This window comes from Poecilia mexicana, unplaced genomic scaffold, assembly GCF_051168715.1.
Source record: "Poecilia mexicana isolate PSO_F unplaced genomic scaffold, ASM5116871v1 scaffold_19, whole genome shotgun sequence".
In the NCBI taxonomy this organism is placed as follows: domain Eukaryota; kingdom Metazoa; phylum Chordata; class Actinopteri; order Cyprinodontiformes; family Poeciliidae; genus Poecilia; species Poecilia mexicana.
Genome location: NW_028263388.1, coordinates 12280043 through 12294509, shown reverse-complemented (window position 1 = coordinate 12294509; position 14467 = coordinate 12280043). Strand labels below are relative to the sequence as shown.

At 37.7% G+C, this 14467-nt stretch overlaps 1 protein-coding gene across 1 annotated transcript in view; it reads right to left on the bottom strand.

Annotated features, from left to right (window-relative positions):
- The window catches only part of myo1d (myosin 1D), an 86645-nt gene that overhangs the window by 49490 nt on the left and 22688 nt on the right, over positions 1 to 14467 (bottom strand). Inside the window, exons 5-11 of the mRNA XM_088001099.1 lie at positions 14355 to 14408; positions 13643 to 13738; positions 12903 to 13019; positions 11406 to 11609; positions 10818 to 10963; positions 10617 to 10731; positions 9625 to 9795 (exon numbers count right to left, since the gene is read on the bottom strand). Coding sequence (XP_087857225.1) covers positions 9625 to 9795; positions 10617 to 10731; positions 10818 to 10963; positions 11406 to 11609; positions 12903 to 13019; positions 13643 to 13738; positions 14355 to 14408 — 903 coding nt within the window. The remainder of the gene's footprint in view (positions 1 to 9624; positions 9796 to 10616; positions 10732 to 10817; positions 10964 to 11405; positions 11610 to 12902; positions 13020 to 13642; positions 13739 to 14354; positions 14409 to 14467) is intronic.

Genomic DNA, 14467 nt, shown 5'->3' with positions numbered 1-14467 from the left:
TTTGATGCTGACCATAGAGCTTTAATGTATCCTGCTTTATGAATTGCTTTCTCTACATCATATCTAATGTAATTTAATAGGTTCAGGTGGTATATGCTAAAAATAAATTACAACCTTCTACAGTCATGTTAATGGTTATTTAGAGGCTAGTTCCATCAAATCAGCCGTTACAAAATGTTCAATTAGTTTATGAAAGTGATGAATGACTCATCGGTGTGCTAAGAGCTTTCAGACTTTAACAAGAAACACAGACACACAAGCAAGAGGAAATTCTGCAAACAAAATAAGAGCCGCGGATTTATTTTGGACAGCTGAATGAACCAAGTCCAAGGTCCGAATCAAAACCACAAAGGGATTGAAAGTAAATCTTTGACGGATCTGAGAAAAAAAAAAAAAACTCCTGGTGGAAATCAAAAGATTATTTACCTCTCTGGCAAAAAAGAAAAAAAAAAAAGAAAAAAAGAAAAGAAATCTGCTGAGACACAAAGCTGGTTCCAGTTACTGTCGACAAAAGTTTGATGAGAAAACAAAAGAAATGTGTGATTGCCTGTGTGTGTAGGTGGGTGATTGGCTCGAGTCTGTGCACTTTCACTCTGACTGACTTACAATCCCTTTGAGGTTCTTTCAAAGGGATTGTAGGTTGACGGTGTTTACACATTATTTATTCATGTCTAAATTTAATCATTTTACAAGACTCAAATTTTCACAGTTAAATGTTTTATATCCTTTTAGACAAAAGAAGGAAGTCCGCAATTAGCGTGCTGCAGGAATTTATACCAAAGTCAGGCTTTAAATTTGAAATACAAACTGCAAGATGATGCTGGATGGACAGACGGACGAAGTGAATGGACGCATTCAAATCTGATAGATGTACGAAAAGAAACGGATCAACTGATTGATAGAAGGATGAGCAAATGAAGATAGTAGAGAAAAGGCAGAAAAGAATGGATGAATGAAGTACTAAATAGTTTAATAAACTACTTAGTGCTTTTGACATATCCATGTCAAAGGGATGGATATATGGGAAAAACAGATGAAGGGAAAGACTGGACAGATGATGGACAAATGAATGGCAGATGGACAGATCCATTAGCAAAGTATTTTTAGACAATGGGACAGAGAATAAAGTCTGCAAATACAAATATTTCTCCATAATTATAAGGATGATAAAAATGTTCAAATTAAACTAAAGATTTCTAGGCTAAATACTCCAGACTGCGTAGGAAAATGTGTTCCTCTGACGATTGTGTCTGAGCAACAGCAACACAAAGAACCTAGAATGAAGTGCGTCTTTTGCTGTATTCACACAGAAACTATTCGTATATCAAATCTTTTCTATTTCAAACATTTCCTCCCTAAAACTATTGAACTGCTTCATAATTCACCATGTTAACGTAATCAAAAGCCAATTTCTTTACTGTGTGATGCTGACAAACCTTCCAATAAACAACCACCTTAGCAGGAAGCTAGATACTAAACTCACAAGTTTTAAGAGACCTCCTTGAAAAATGCTTTAAAAGTGATTTGAACTTTTTCAGTCATTTCGAGTAGAGTCTTTGTCGGAAAAATATTAGCTTTGTGAAGTGTTGTAGACCACAGTGGTGCATCCATTCAGTTTAGGATTATTTTTTTTTATTCTGGAATGATCAATAAAGCTGAGTTTAGTGATTGAAAAAGGGATTTTAATTGAGATTATTATTATCAGAAGCTTTTACTCTTTAAAAAGGAAAGCCAAGTACGATTCCCGATGAAGACAATGAATTTAGTGGGTAATTATAAATAAAAGACAAAAAAAAACAACAAAAAAAAACTCCACTTTCTCTGGCAAAATATGCACAAAGAAAATATGTTTCTGTTTATTCAGAAAGTTGTTTACAGATGAGTTTTTCTTTTAAGAGGTAATCAGGAAAAGGACAAACAGAGCAGACGAGCAGATGCTCTCTCAGACAGGCAGACTGCATCTGCTGGACGCCACACAGTCCCCTCATCCAAAACGATCAGTCACACTCCAACACACACCCCAGAAACAAAGCTTGGCATCTTCATTATTAGCACCCCTCCTGTGATTTGGATTTGGACTCAGCCTATTGCCACGACCAACGTCAGACTGTACATGTGTGTCTTTCACTGTGTGACAGGGCTACTACACGTTTTTTTAATTTAAATAGTTTAGATTTTCCCCGACTTAGACTTGAGGATTGGGTCGTCTGTTCTAACTGTTTGGAGGTCATTTGATTTCCATTTCCTGGGGGCTCATAATCAGTACGTGGCAAGCATGAAAACTCCACAACGCCATAAAACCCGTTTTATAACCTCCGGCGCAACAACCTGTGATGCTGTTTCAGCATTTCTGTGGATTTTCGGTCAACAATTAAGGAACAAAGACATTGTTGCTGAAGCTGTTAAACTGAAGGGGTGCTGTGGGTGAACATGAGCAATCAGTGGCTATGGCTAAAAGCAGAAGGGGTAATGTTAGAGAAAGTTTTATTTTTTGGTGCGAGACATTTCAATGTTATGAATGTTAATTGAAAACCAGAATGGAGCATCTTAAAACAGCTTTTGTAATTTGTTCTTTTGAAGACCACGAGTGAAGCTAACAAAAATTGCTCAGAAAGTAGTAAGAACCTGTTGTACCTTCAACAGTGGAGTTTATCACCAGAGAAAACGGATGCAAAATTAGCAGAAACACAGATATTGACGAAGGTTGTTGCTCTATACCATTTGCATGACATTAACTTCCTCTGTATCTCTATCTAACTGACTCATTGGTTACCTAGCAACAACCTGTTGAGAAATTCGCACAGCAACATTTTCATGTTTTGACATCAGCTCCGTAACTGCTTTAAAAAAAAGAAAAAAGAAAACTATGTGGAGCGAATGGAGAAAATGAGTACAACAGCTGGAGAGGAAACTGGATAAAACAGGTCACTTCACCAGTACTTCAGATATTTAAAACAAAAAAAAAAACTATTCAATATCGACTGATATGAAACCCTAAGATAATGATGTAATTTTCAGCAGTATAGTCAAGCCTGAAAATAATCTAGCATTTTCATTAGTTCACATCAAAATTAAAAGAACACTTGTAATACAGCACTGCGTTGTGAACAAATTTAATATAACGTTTTCTTTATTGAACTAAAATAAGCACATTTGGAATGACATTCTAATTTGAGATTTACTTGTTGACATAGATTTGCTATGTTCTATGTTAAAGTCAACAGAAAAAAAAAATATTCTTGGCAAACTCGGCTGGTGTACAGGAGGATGTCCTTCGTTTTCTACAGCACAGATCGTTTTGATAGACTGCCAATAAAAACAGACTTCATTTTTATCTTCGCCTCCCCTGCTCCTGCCAGACTTTATGCTCCCATGCATCTCCCATCACTTTTACTTGTCCAGCAATCCTTTTAGCCACCTGTGCCCCAATAATCTCTGTCCCCAGGAATAAAGAGAGCTCTCCCAGCAAACAGGCCAGTCCTGCTGATGAGAAGCCTCTGATCATCTCTGAATCTCTGCAGCAGCTATCAGGGCATTAAACCACCACATACAACGTCCCTCCCTGGCTCTTAGCAGAGGGATGTGTACAAACCCAGTCCAGCCCATTAGTAAAGCCACAGAGCTGCCCTGTTAGATATAATATCCTCCTGTTCACAGGCATCATTTCGACTCCCTCCACGTGTCCTTTGTACATTTGCTGACCTTGTACCTCCCTGGTGTTAATGACCACTTCGTTTGGATGATTAGCACTATGAACACATGGTGCGTGAAAGCTCTACCTCCCAGGACATCCCCCTACATGAATTCATACATGTGGCAGCTGGTGGAGTGCACACACACAAACAACTTGTTAGTATTCTGCACCTGCACACGACACGTGCTGGGATCTATGTGAAAGGTACGATCAGGAAGCTGAAGGTAAACTGGGCGTCGCAAACAGAAAAACAACTGGGGGAGAGAAAAAGTGAGATACTAAAGAGCAGAAGATAAAGCTGTTGGAGGTGTGTGTGTGTGTGTGTTTTAGATTGTGTGTTTTACTTGATTAGTTTTAGTTTTGATTGCTTATAAGCAGGGGTGAAAGTAAGGGGGTACGGCAGGGTACTGCGTACCCCTAAAAGATTTAGCGGGGGTACGCAGTACCTGCAAAAGAGAGGAGCGGCTGTCTGCTGTAAGGAATCAATGGGTTCACTGTGGAGTGAGTTCACCCACTAATCAGCCGTGACTGATTAGTTTTTCAAGAACAATCTAAAACACGACTTAATCAGTTAATAAATAACTTTTTTGCCATTTCATATAGTTTCTGAACTGTTCTTGCTTTGCTAGAGCAGCGGTGCAATACGTCGATTGAAGAAGGTGTTGAGTCGATCTCGGCATTAAGTGACAAACCGAAAGCCGCCAAACTTGGACTAATTACCTCGTTCTTTGTGAGTATTTGTCATTTACAACAAACATCAAACACGGTAAATATGTTTCATTAAGTATTTAACAAATAAATGGCTTCTACGGCGATAATTATGTGAAATTAAATTAATTGTCTAATATAAAAAAATAGTTTGGTGCTGTCGGGCTCAGAGTCTGAGAGGCTTTTCCTTTATCAAACAATTATTTATTTACTTATTTTTGCCTCTTTAGTGGAAATATTGATGTTGATGAGATTTTCTCCAAAATAATAACCTTTTTCAATCTTTATAGCTCCACTGTTGAATATGAGGCTTTAATATTCACAAATAACATTGAAATAAAATCCAATCCAACATCTGGTTTGAGGTGATTCCTCTGGAACCTGTTGGAGGAAAAATATCCCAAACTTCAGAAGATGTGCTATAACTCATCAGAGCTCTGTGGTTCCTCCTGTCAGTATGAGAGTCGGGGTGAGGAGGCGCCATGTTAGGAAGAGAAGTGGAAGCTGCAGGATCTTCAGAACAAACAGGTCATGATGCTAGGCTGCTGATTATCCCTCTGTCTGGACACAGGATCAATATAAACAGTTTAAAAGCTAAAATGAACGGTTATATGCCAGACATAGAAAACTGGGATGCACTCCATGCCATGGTGTTCAGAATTTGGGTCTCATGGCGTCTCAAGGTTCAACCATTGCAGCCAGTGAGCTGAGGGAAATACAGCTTTATTTTGTAGCAATTCAAGAGCTACCCAACTTTTATCGCTTTGCAAAGTAGCAATTTATATATATATATATATATATATATTTTATTTTATTTATTTATTTTTTTTGGTCATACTACCCCCAAGAATTTAAAACTACTTTCACCCCTGCTTATAAGTTGTAAATGTTACACGTTCACTCACTGAGTAAAATGACGACAAAGTATCTTGTTCCAATTGATGAATGCACTACAGGTACCGACAGCCACATGTCACACCCTCTTCGGTGTGGATACTGTTACTGAATAAAGAAATACTCTTTATTCACGTCAGCAAGATCTCAAAAGATCAGCATGTTTTAAAATTTCATTTTTTGTCATTTTTATACATGTATCAAGTAGAAATGCACCCATTTGATGAGGGGTCTATTAATAGTTAGGTATGATATGATAAATACGATTAATATTTAACAATTGATTACAAGCAGGCAAAGAGGAAGAGAGAGAGACTACTTAAGTTAAGCAGTGTTATGATGACCTAAAAAAAACCTTTTTAGAAATCAACTGAACAAGTTTGCCACTAAACAGCAGCTGGTCAGCATGGCTAAAACCTTTTTAAAAATCTAGGTGGATTAAAGTCAAAAGCTATAGCAAACAACCAGATGCAAAAATGTTGCAGACAGCTGGATGTTACTGCCCCAAAACAAGCAAGAAAAATAAATAAATCGCATGCAATTATGCAAATGTAAACATATCCTTTTAGGTTGAAGAAAATGTGTAAACAAGCCAGAAGCTTCCAAGTATTCAAACAACTTGAGTATTTGATAAGGCCAAGAACCCTGGGAAGTAAATGAAAGGAATTTCTGATCAGCGGACTGGAAAACATCATGACAGAGAGATGATACAGACTGGGCTAGAATCACAACAAAGTGCATCTGTTATGGATCTAAAGTTTCTCTCTGTACACGTACCCTTTCCCCATCTGTGGAAGCAGCCGATCTGAGCACGCCGTCTGTGCGGCTACAGTGTATTTACTGGCCACATGCTGCATGTAGAGAGCGAGTTACTGAAGCAATGAAACAGCCTGGACACAGTGCCTGTGCGTCAGTCTGCGGCCAGCGGAGCATCATTTAGCACAGAGAGGAGGGTGAGAAAAAAGCAGACATGCTGCACAGATCCTGTCAGATGAGCATCTCCATAGGCCAAGACCTATGACTCACTCTGTTCCTGCAGATTGTCTTTTCTGTGTACTCTGTTTGCAGCAGGAAACAAGTAATACAAATGTTAAACATTTGAAAAATGTTAAAAAAAAAAAAAGTCAGTAAATAGCAGGTCTTTCCAGTCTTTATTTGTATATTAATAGATGTTTTTGAATTAGCTCATCTAACACAGAGTTATGTTTTGTTTGGTATATGTTGCATTTTTTTAAATCCATCTTAAGGCTCTGCAGACTTTTATTATTGTTATTAAACTCATTTTTTATTTTCTCTTGGGGTTAATTTTTTTTTTTTTCATTTTTTATGTTTTGCAATGTTTTCAGGTGTTTTTCTTACAAGTGCAATAGTGCTTTCTCAGTTCTATATTATATTAGTTTTCTGATATATTTTTACTTATTATTTTTGCTCAGAACGGACAACAAAACTTCATCAAGGAGAAAAATAAAAAACATCCCGCTGTGGCTGTGATACACGTTTCTGATGGAGTTTATGGGCTGGAAAAACAAAACAGTTTTTGTAATGTTGCCGAAAGTCTATGTCAAACATCATTAACTACAGATATAACCGATTATCATACAGTCTTTCCACATGCCTCTGCACCTTTCTTTCTTGCTGCCTCTTGGTGTGGTTATCTCACCTCATACTTAATTCTAAGTTTCTCGCACAGCACCGACTCCTCTTTCTTTCTCACACTTCGTTTCCTACTTCAGCTTCACATCTGCTTTAGTCTGTCTGCGAGGGTGAATGTGTGAATGGTGGAAGCTGGCAAATCAGGGCGGGTTATAGAGTCTGGAGACTTGTGTGGATTTCCTATCCTCAAACATCTGTGAATTTCAAACCTTTTCCAAGAACCGCCAAACACCGTGCACGTGGGGATAGAGATAAGAATTTTATGTTAGAACAAAACAGCAGAATTTCTCTTATTTTTTTCCCCTTTAAGTTAAAATCCCTAAGTCTAAAAAATGATGTAGAGCAAAAAAAACAACAAACTTATGCAAAAACAAACAATAACAAAACTACTTTGGGTTATCTTTTAAAATACATCTTATCTATGTTCAAAATTTAGGATTTGTAAAAATGTTGTTCTGCAACTTAATAAGCTGTGTAAAAACAATGTGACCAGCAGGTGGCAGCTGCAACAATAAAGTGCAAAAAAGGCCAAAAGCAAACAAAATAAAAGAAAACCAACCTAGACCCTATATGAAAAAGTGATCACCCCCCAGACCATTGCCCAATTCTTCTCTGTACAATCAATAAAACCATTACACAGAACCCGTCTAATAATGTGAACTAGGCTAGAAAACCTAGTCTTAACAGTAGATTAACAGTCTTAACAATAGATTAAATACTAAGTCTTTGACATACATCAGCATAGAAAGAGTTTAAAATCCCAAGCGAGAGTCATAATCCAGCAATGAAAAAAAAAAAAAAAGAATGTGGCAACCTGCCAAAATTACTTTAAGAGTTTCTAGTCAAAGATGGTGGTGGTATTGTGATGGTCAGAGACTGTTTTACTGCTTCTGGACTTGCTGTTACAGATAGAGCCATGAATTCTGCTCTCGAGCAGACATTCTCGTCATCAGTTCTCAAATCCCAACGGGGACACAACCAGTACATACAGTATCACACAAAAGGGAGTACACCCCTTGCATTTTTGTAATCATTGTGTTATGCAAAGTATAACAGTATAAAGTGCACAGCTTGTATACCAGTGTAACCCTAACCACTGGCAACAAAGGTGAGTACAACCTTTACTGATCTAACTTCCATGAGAAACTGTAGGAAAGGGCTGGTTTAACCATCATTTATCTGATGTTTGAAGGTTCAATTCTTTTATTCATATAATAGGCTCAAATTAATTTTTAAGCAAAAAAAAACTGTATTCACACTCAACATAAAAAATATTTACACCTTCAGAATTTATATGGGATTCAACTGAAGCAGTGAAAGACTCATATTACTTCTTAACAAAAAATAAAGAAAAAAAAAGTTAATTCACAGCAACATTGTGCAGGAACAGGACTTCAAACAGAACAGCAAACAAAAAGGTCTCCAGTCCAGACAATATTGATTCATGCAGATATTAGTTCCAGGAAGCACCAGCGGGATAAGTGTATTCTGAAACCCTGCATGTCTTTGAAATTCCAGCAGGAGGAGCGGGTCAGAGAGCAGCAGAAGAAGAGTGATATTGAAGAGCATATCGACTTGTGGATGAAAGGAGGAAAGGGAGCTTCGGGGATCAATAAACCCTGCAGTACAATCTTTACCTCAGTCTTTCTGTATTCACAGCTCCCCGTGACATGGGGCAGTTTTTTCACTCTGAACTACGGTGGGTACCAGGTACTGAACTACGGCGGGCCTGCTGGGCGTTTGTGCTTCACATGGGAACATGAAGACTTTGAACAGTTTTTGGCACAGCCTGTTGATTTATATATTTCAGTTAACAGGTTCCCTCTCTCACACACACAGATACACGCACGCTGTCAAAACTCATTCCAACTGGATCAGCATTATCCTTTGCTCTCCTTTTCACTTAACTTTAGCTCCCCTGCATGGCTCTCCTCATAAATCTGTAAATATGTCTCCTCCACTCTCCTATAGGCTGATAGTGACATCACTTGTGCAAATTGTTGAGTCAGACTCCCAAAACACAAATCCTGACGGTTGTTGCCCCCTGGTGTTCAGTGGGAAGACTGCAGCAGACGTCCAGTCAAAAAAAAGAAAAACATCTGTAGCATGAAATCTTTTAACTTCTGCAGATCTTTTCATGTCATATATTGACTAGATCAGAGAAGATGAGATGTCACAAACAAAAATGAATGGCAGGACATTTGGCTTAGCTTTAGTTCAGGAGCCTGATGACACAATTAGAATGAATTAGACGGTGAATCTTCCTGTTTATTCAGTTTCCACTTACAGCGCTAAAAGCTACTTAACGCAACCTGCCCTGTGCTGTTCTTGGATTATTACAGCTACATTAAGGATGTGAAAAAGATAGTATTCTGTATCAAGATGTTTTTATGAGGGGAAACATTTCACATTGTATAGATATGGATATTTGACGCGTTTGGACAAGAATAGAAATTGCAATATAGCACACATAGCTCACGCGAAAGGTAAAATGAAGGAAACGGTGTGAGGTGCAGATCTGCAATCAGCTTCAAACACAAAACTACAAAAAGGCAAGCCGGCTTTGGCGTTGCTCAACTCCAAAGACCAAACTCTGCTACAAAGAGTCACATACTATAAACAAAACAAAACAAAACAAAAAAACATGATTAATATCCGCAGCTCATTCTTCCTACCTTGCGGCTTGTGAAGTGGGCGTGCTTGACCAGCTTCACGTTCAGTCCCTGCAGGAAGACCTCGTCCGTGACTTTGCCCACATTCATGCAGGCTTCATCCAGAACAGAGAAGATGCCTTTATGCTGCTGCTCCACCAGGTCAACGATAATCTGGTTGTTGAAGTAATCAATCTACAAAAAAAACGAGACCAAAGACTGAGGTGAATTCAGTTTGGGAAAACAGAAATGTACAAATGATTACATGATAAAAGTGCAAACCAAAAACAAAAAAAACAAAACAAAAAAAAACACACCAGAATTAAAAGTTTTTGCAGCAAATTCTTGAGTAGAAATACACCAGTCAATTGGCCACAGATGTAAATCTCCTACTTCTCATCTGATCAGCAGGTGAAAAGCTAAAACATCTAATTGTTTTTTTTTTTTTAATTCATTAAGGGCACAAAGAACTCCAACTTCATATATACATCACTGTGCCAACTGTGGATTACTTCTGGGTTCTAGGACCCTCCCTTTTATGGGGTCCTGAGACAGTTCTCTCATGAACACACACTATTTGGAAGAAAACCCAGGAGTGTGTACTTCTTGTGGAAAATCATGAAGATCCATTGTTTCTTCTTTTATCTTGTTATAGTTTTTTAAATGTTAAAAATATGTTTAATAGTGCAAATAATTTTAGGTTTTAAGTATCTAGAAGCCATTTTAGATTTAGATGAGATTGGTGAGAAGTCGCCTGCTTTCCCTTTTGGGACTGTTCACATCAGGGTCTTTCCTGATTATTTGTAAAGCTGAATTTCGTTGCTTTTTTTTTTTTTTCCCCAACATTTGACAACACCTGGTGTTTCTCTAGACAGCATGGCGTTAGAAGCTTTGAAAACTTCTAACGCGTCTGACAACCAGTGCTGCCGACTAAACTCAATAGTCGATTGCTTTAAGGATGGAAGGTTAATTTTACACAAACATAGTTTAATATGAAAAAAAATAATACATCATACATGTTTCCAGGGGATGCCTTCTCTCTGATACTCCTCCTGTTCCTGCTTCAGAACCAGCTGAATGAAGAGTTGCTGCAGTTTTTCATTGCAGTAGTTGATGCAAAACTGCTCAAAGCTACAAAAAAATAAAAAGCACATAAAATAAATTGTAAAATATTTACCGATATAAATGCAAACAATTTTTTTCACATTTATCTCCACCTGTTGTTCTGGAAAATTTCAAACCCATAGATGTCCAACACTCCAATGACCGTGTTCTTTCCATGGACTCTGGCATCATAATTTTTCACCTCAATGATGTCATTGATGCGTCCAACGATCCAGCAGAACAGACGCTCGTACATTGCCTGAGGAAAATGTAAAACGTTGAGAAGGGTGGCGGGAAATAAATAACATCATCTCGGGGCACAAACGCTTAGCAACAGCTGAGTAACCGGAATGAAAAGTGTCAAAATATCAATGAGTCAGTTTTTTTTTGTTTTTTTTTGTTAGTAGCTTCACTGCACTGGTCTTGCAACTGCCTACATGAACTGCATCCTCCACAATGTTCAGTCTCTGTATGATGCCAAAACACTGTGACTCATATGTTACTGTGAACTGCGATAAGTAGAATCATAAGTAACACAAAGCGACAAGTGAAATGTCACAACCCTGCAGGCACATGTAGACCTCTGTTGTTTTAATCTCTTTAGTGCTGCTACAAACCCCCCCCCCCCCCCCCCCGCTCCCCCCCCCAAAAAAAAACACAAACACACAAAAGGGTCACCAGAACCTGTGCCCAGAAATAACCTTTGCAAGAGCGTCTCGACCATAACTAGCCTCCTGTGTGGTGTGCTGTTTTTCAATGACGTCTCGACCAGTGGCCACTGTGCGATACAGCAGAGCCTTCTCCACATTTTCCTCCTTGGTGGAAAGGAGCTCCCTGATCACAGAGACGAGCTTTGTGTTCTCTATCAGGGTAACGTCACCATCCACTCCAAAGGTCAGGTTTCCCTGCAGGACAGAACAGAGAACGTGGGTTCATTGACGTTTTTTTTTTCTGGTTAAGTAAGAAAAATATGAAACTACAACAATAATTTATCGAAGCAACTGCAACACGCCACTGGCAAGTCTAATAGGTTAAATAATGAGTTATGTGCCTACTCTATCTACTCTACTCAGATTTTACTACATCATTTCAACCCCTCCAAGACATCAAAATGAAATAGACATTTACGGAAGTTTCTGATTTCAATATCCTAACTTTAGCATCCCTATTACAGGTAAACAAATACCATAGTGTTTGATTAGCTCAGTAAAACTGCAATGTTACAGTTATATGTATACATATACAAAGTGTTGACTTCCTCAACATCAGAATCCATTATAGTGCTGCTAATTTTATGACCAGATATTTGATTTGGCTCACATTATTTCACACTAGCCTGATAAGACATTTGATTACTTGATCATGTAAATTCTTTAATTTTCCAGATTGTTTCTGGTTAAATGCAAAGAAAAAAATAAATAAATAAAAGCAAAAGCTACATTTTGTATTTCTTGGTGTCTAACGTACCAATGCTGCTTCAGCAAATTTGAGCTTGTTGGCATCTGAGGTAGCGGGACAACATTTTACCGTCACACTTCTAATACTTTGTAGTTCATGTATGTGACTCTCCTCTTTTGTCCTGGTGTACATCACAAAAATCTATATCTACAATCTGGTGGCGGATAATTTACCAAAATAACGAAAGATTTATAAGCATTTTTTTTTTTTTATTCGACAAAATGTTTTTTGCTGTTTAGTCAAACATTGTTGAAACTCTTGAGTGATGGTTTTGAATTTAAAACTTTACAGTTTACTTATTATTATGAGTATTTAAATAATGAAACTGCTCCCGTTTTAAAACATAATTTCTCTATTCTTTATTTGTAGGCGCTGTACTAATTATTAAGCGTTTCTTTTTTCAACAGTCTGCTTCATGAGTCTTTCATTTGGGAGGTTAGGGGAAAAATATTGCCATAATAAGGGGCACAGTGTTCTGTTGGCACCTTTTCTCATCATTTGTTGGGCAAGATAAACATAATGAGTCCTTTATTCTTATAATGCCAAAGTCTGACATTTATAAAAGGAAAGTCCAACACTCAACCTTTAAGGAGAATGTTTCTAGGTGTGACTGAGCAGTATAACTGAATTTAAATTTGTCCTTTCCAGTTTTTGTTTTGTTTTTTTGTTGGGGTTTTTTTTAGCAAAAGGAAAAATCTTGCCAACCAAGATGAAGAGGTTTGAGGTTTTCTGTGTATTACCAGATGCAGGATGGTGGCCAGGATCTTGTAAACAGTCTGAATCTCGTCGACTGTGAACCCAATTACTTTCATGGCGTCGGCTACAGCTTTGAAATCAGCACTGTCATTGATGCCAGACTGCAAAGAGATTAAAATAAATAAATAAATAAATAAAAACATGCTTCAGGCACGTTGACTAAATCATTCAAAGAACAAGAAACAAAGTGTACTTGATTCAACATTTATTATTTCTATAAACCTGACATTACAAAAAGCAAATATTAGTAATATCTTCCCACTGAATGTTGTGGTCTATTTGTTTTTTGAAGGCTGGGTTTCTAGTTCAGGTGTTAATTCAATTACAGATGTCCTGGAAATTAAAACACAAGTTGCTTAGACACAGAGTGGAAAGCTGCACCTCAGCTGTTTGGGTGTGCTGTGCTGCATGACATCAGCTAATTGGATGCTGCACAGTGTTTTGGTTGCATGTTGTTCTTAATCATTTGACTCATTCAACAACAGAGATAGCAGATCTGAAAAAAGTAGGTCTGGAAAAGGATCGAGCTCCATGTACAGCAACTCTGCCTGAAGGGTCACAACATTGCTGCTCCTAAAACCCAAACATGTAGCTTTAAAGGTAGATTTACTTTTCATGCCCTACAGGATAAGAATTAATAAATAAGAAGAAGGATTCGGAAAAATGGGGTTTTAAGTATGACAAGCTGTAGATTATTCATGTGTTAACAAAAAGTCTGAAATACCTTAATCTGGCCTCCGACTTTGATGTAGTTGTAGGCCGTTGGGTCTTTTTGAATGTGAAGAGAGCGCAGGAGGGAATCCGGACCTCCTTTCAGTAACTAGTAAAAAAAAAGAAGGCATATTTTGGTTAGAAAACTTCTGATTAAATTTTTTTTAGTGGAGTATTACTGAATGAACTGAAACTTTGTCAATCTTAGGAATAAAGTGCATGAAGCAGAAGGGTCTCATTACTAAATAATATGTGGATGCAACTGAACTACCAACACAAACATCCACAAGAATCACTTTATATACTCCTATAAATAGAGACAAGAGGATTGTTACTGACTCGTGATGCAGATTTTAGTGCTTACCATATTGAAATAAGCCCTGTGAAGTTATGTTTACATTTAATGGTAATATAGTGAATTTCCCTTTAGATGATTTCCATGGACTTATTTACCACATCTACAATTCTCTAGGGCTTTTCCTTTTGATGTGCTACACCTCATGTAATTGTAGTGGTAAAACCAGTTGCCAGACTGGTCCTGCACCCAGTTTAGAATATATGTAGATGTGCGCAACAAAGCAGAGCTAAAAATACAAAAACAAGTCAACATTCCCATGGTTATATCAAATGTAAAAAAAAAAAATTAAAAAAAAACCCCACAAGGAAGCTTGTGTAACAGAACACAGAGTTCATGCAAATCCAAACAGGTGTGCAAATATAATTACCTGGTAGAATGAGTGGAAGCTCCTCTCACCTTCCTGCTGGAAAATTACCCTGGACTGTTTTAGTAGAAAAAAAAACACAGCTTGGTTAAGTCACAACATCATGAATTGAACTC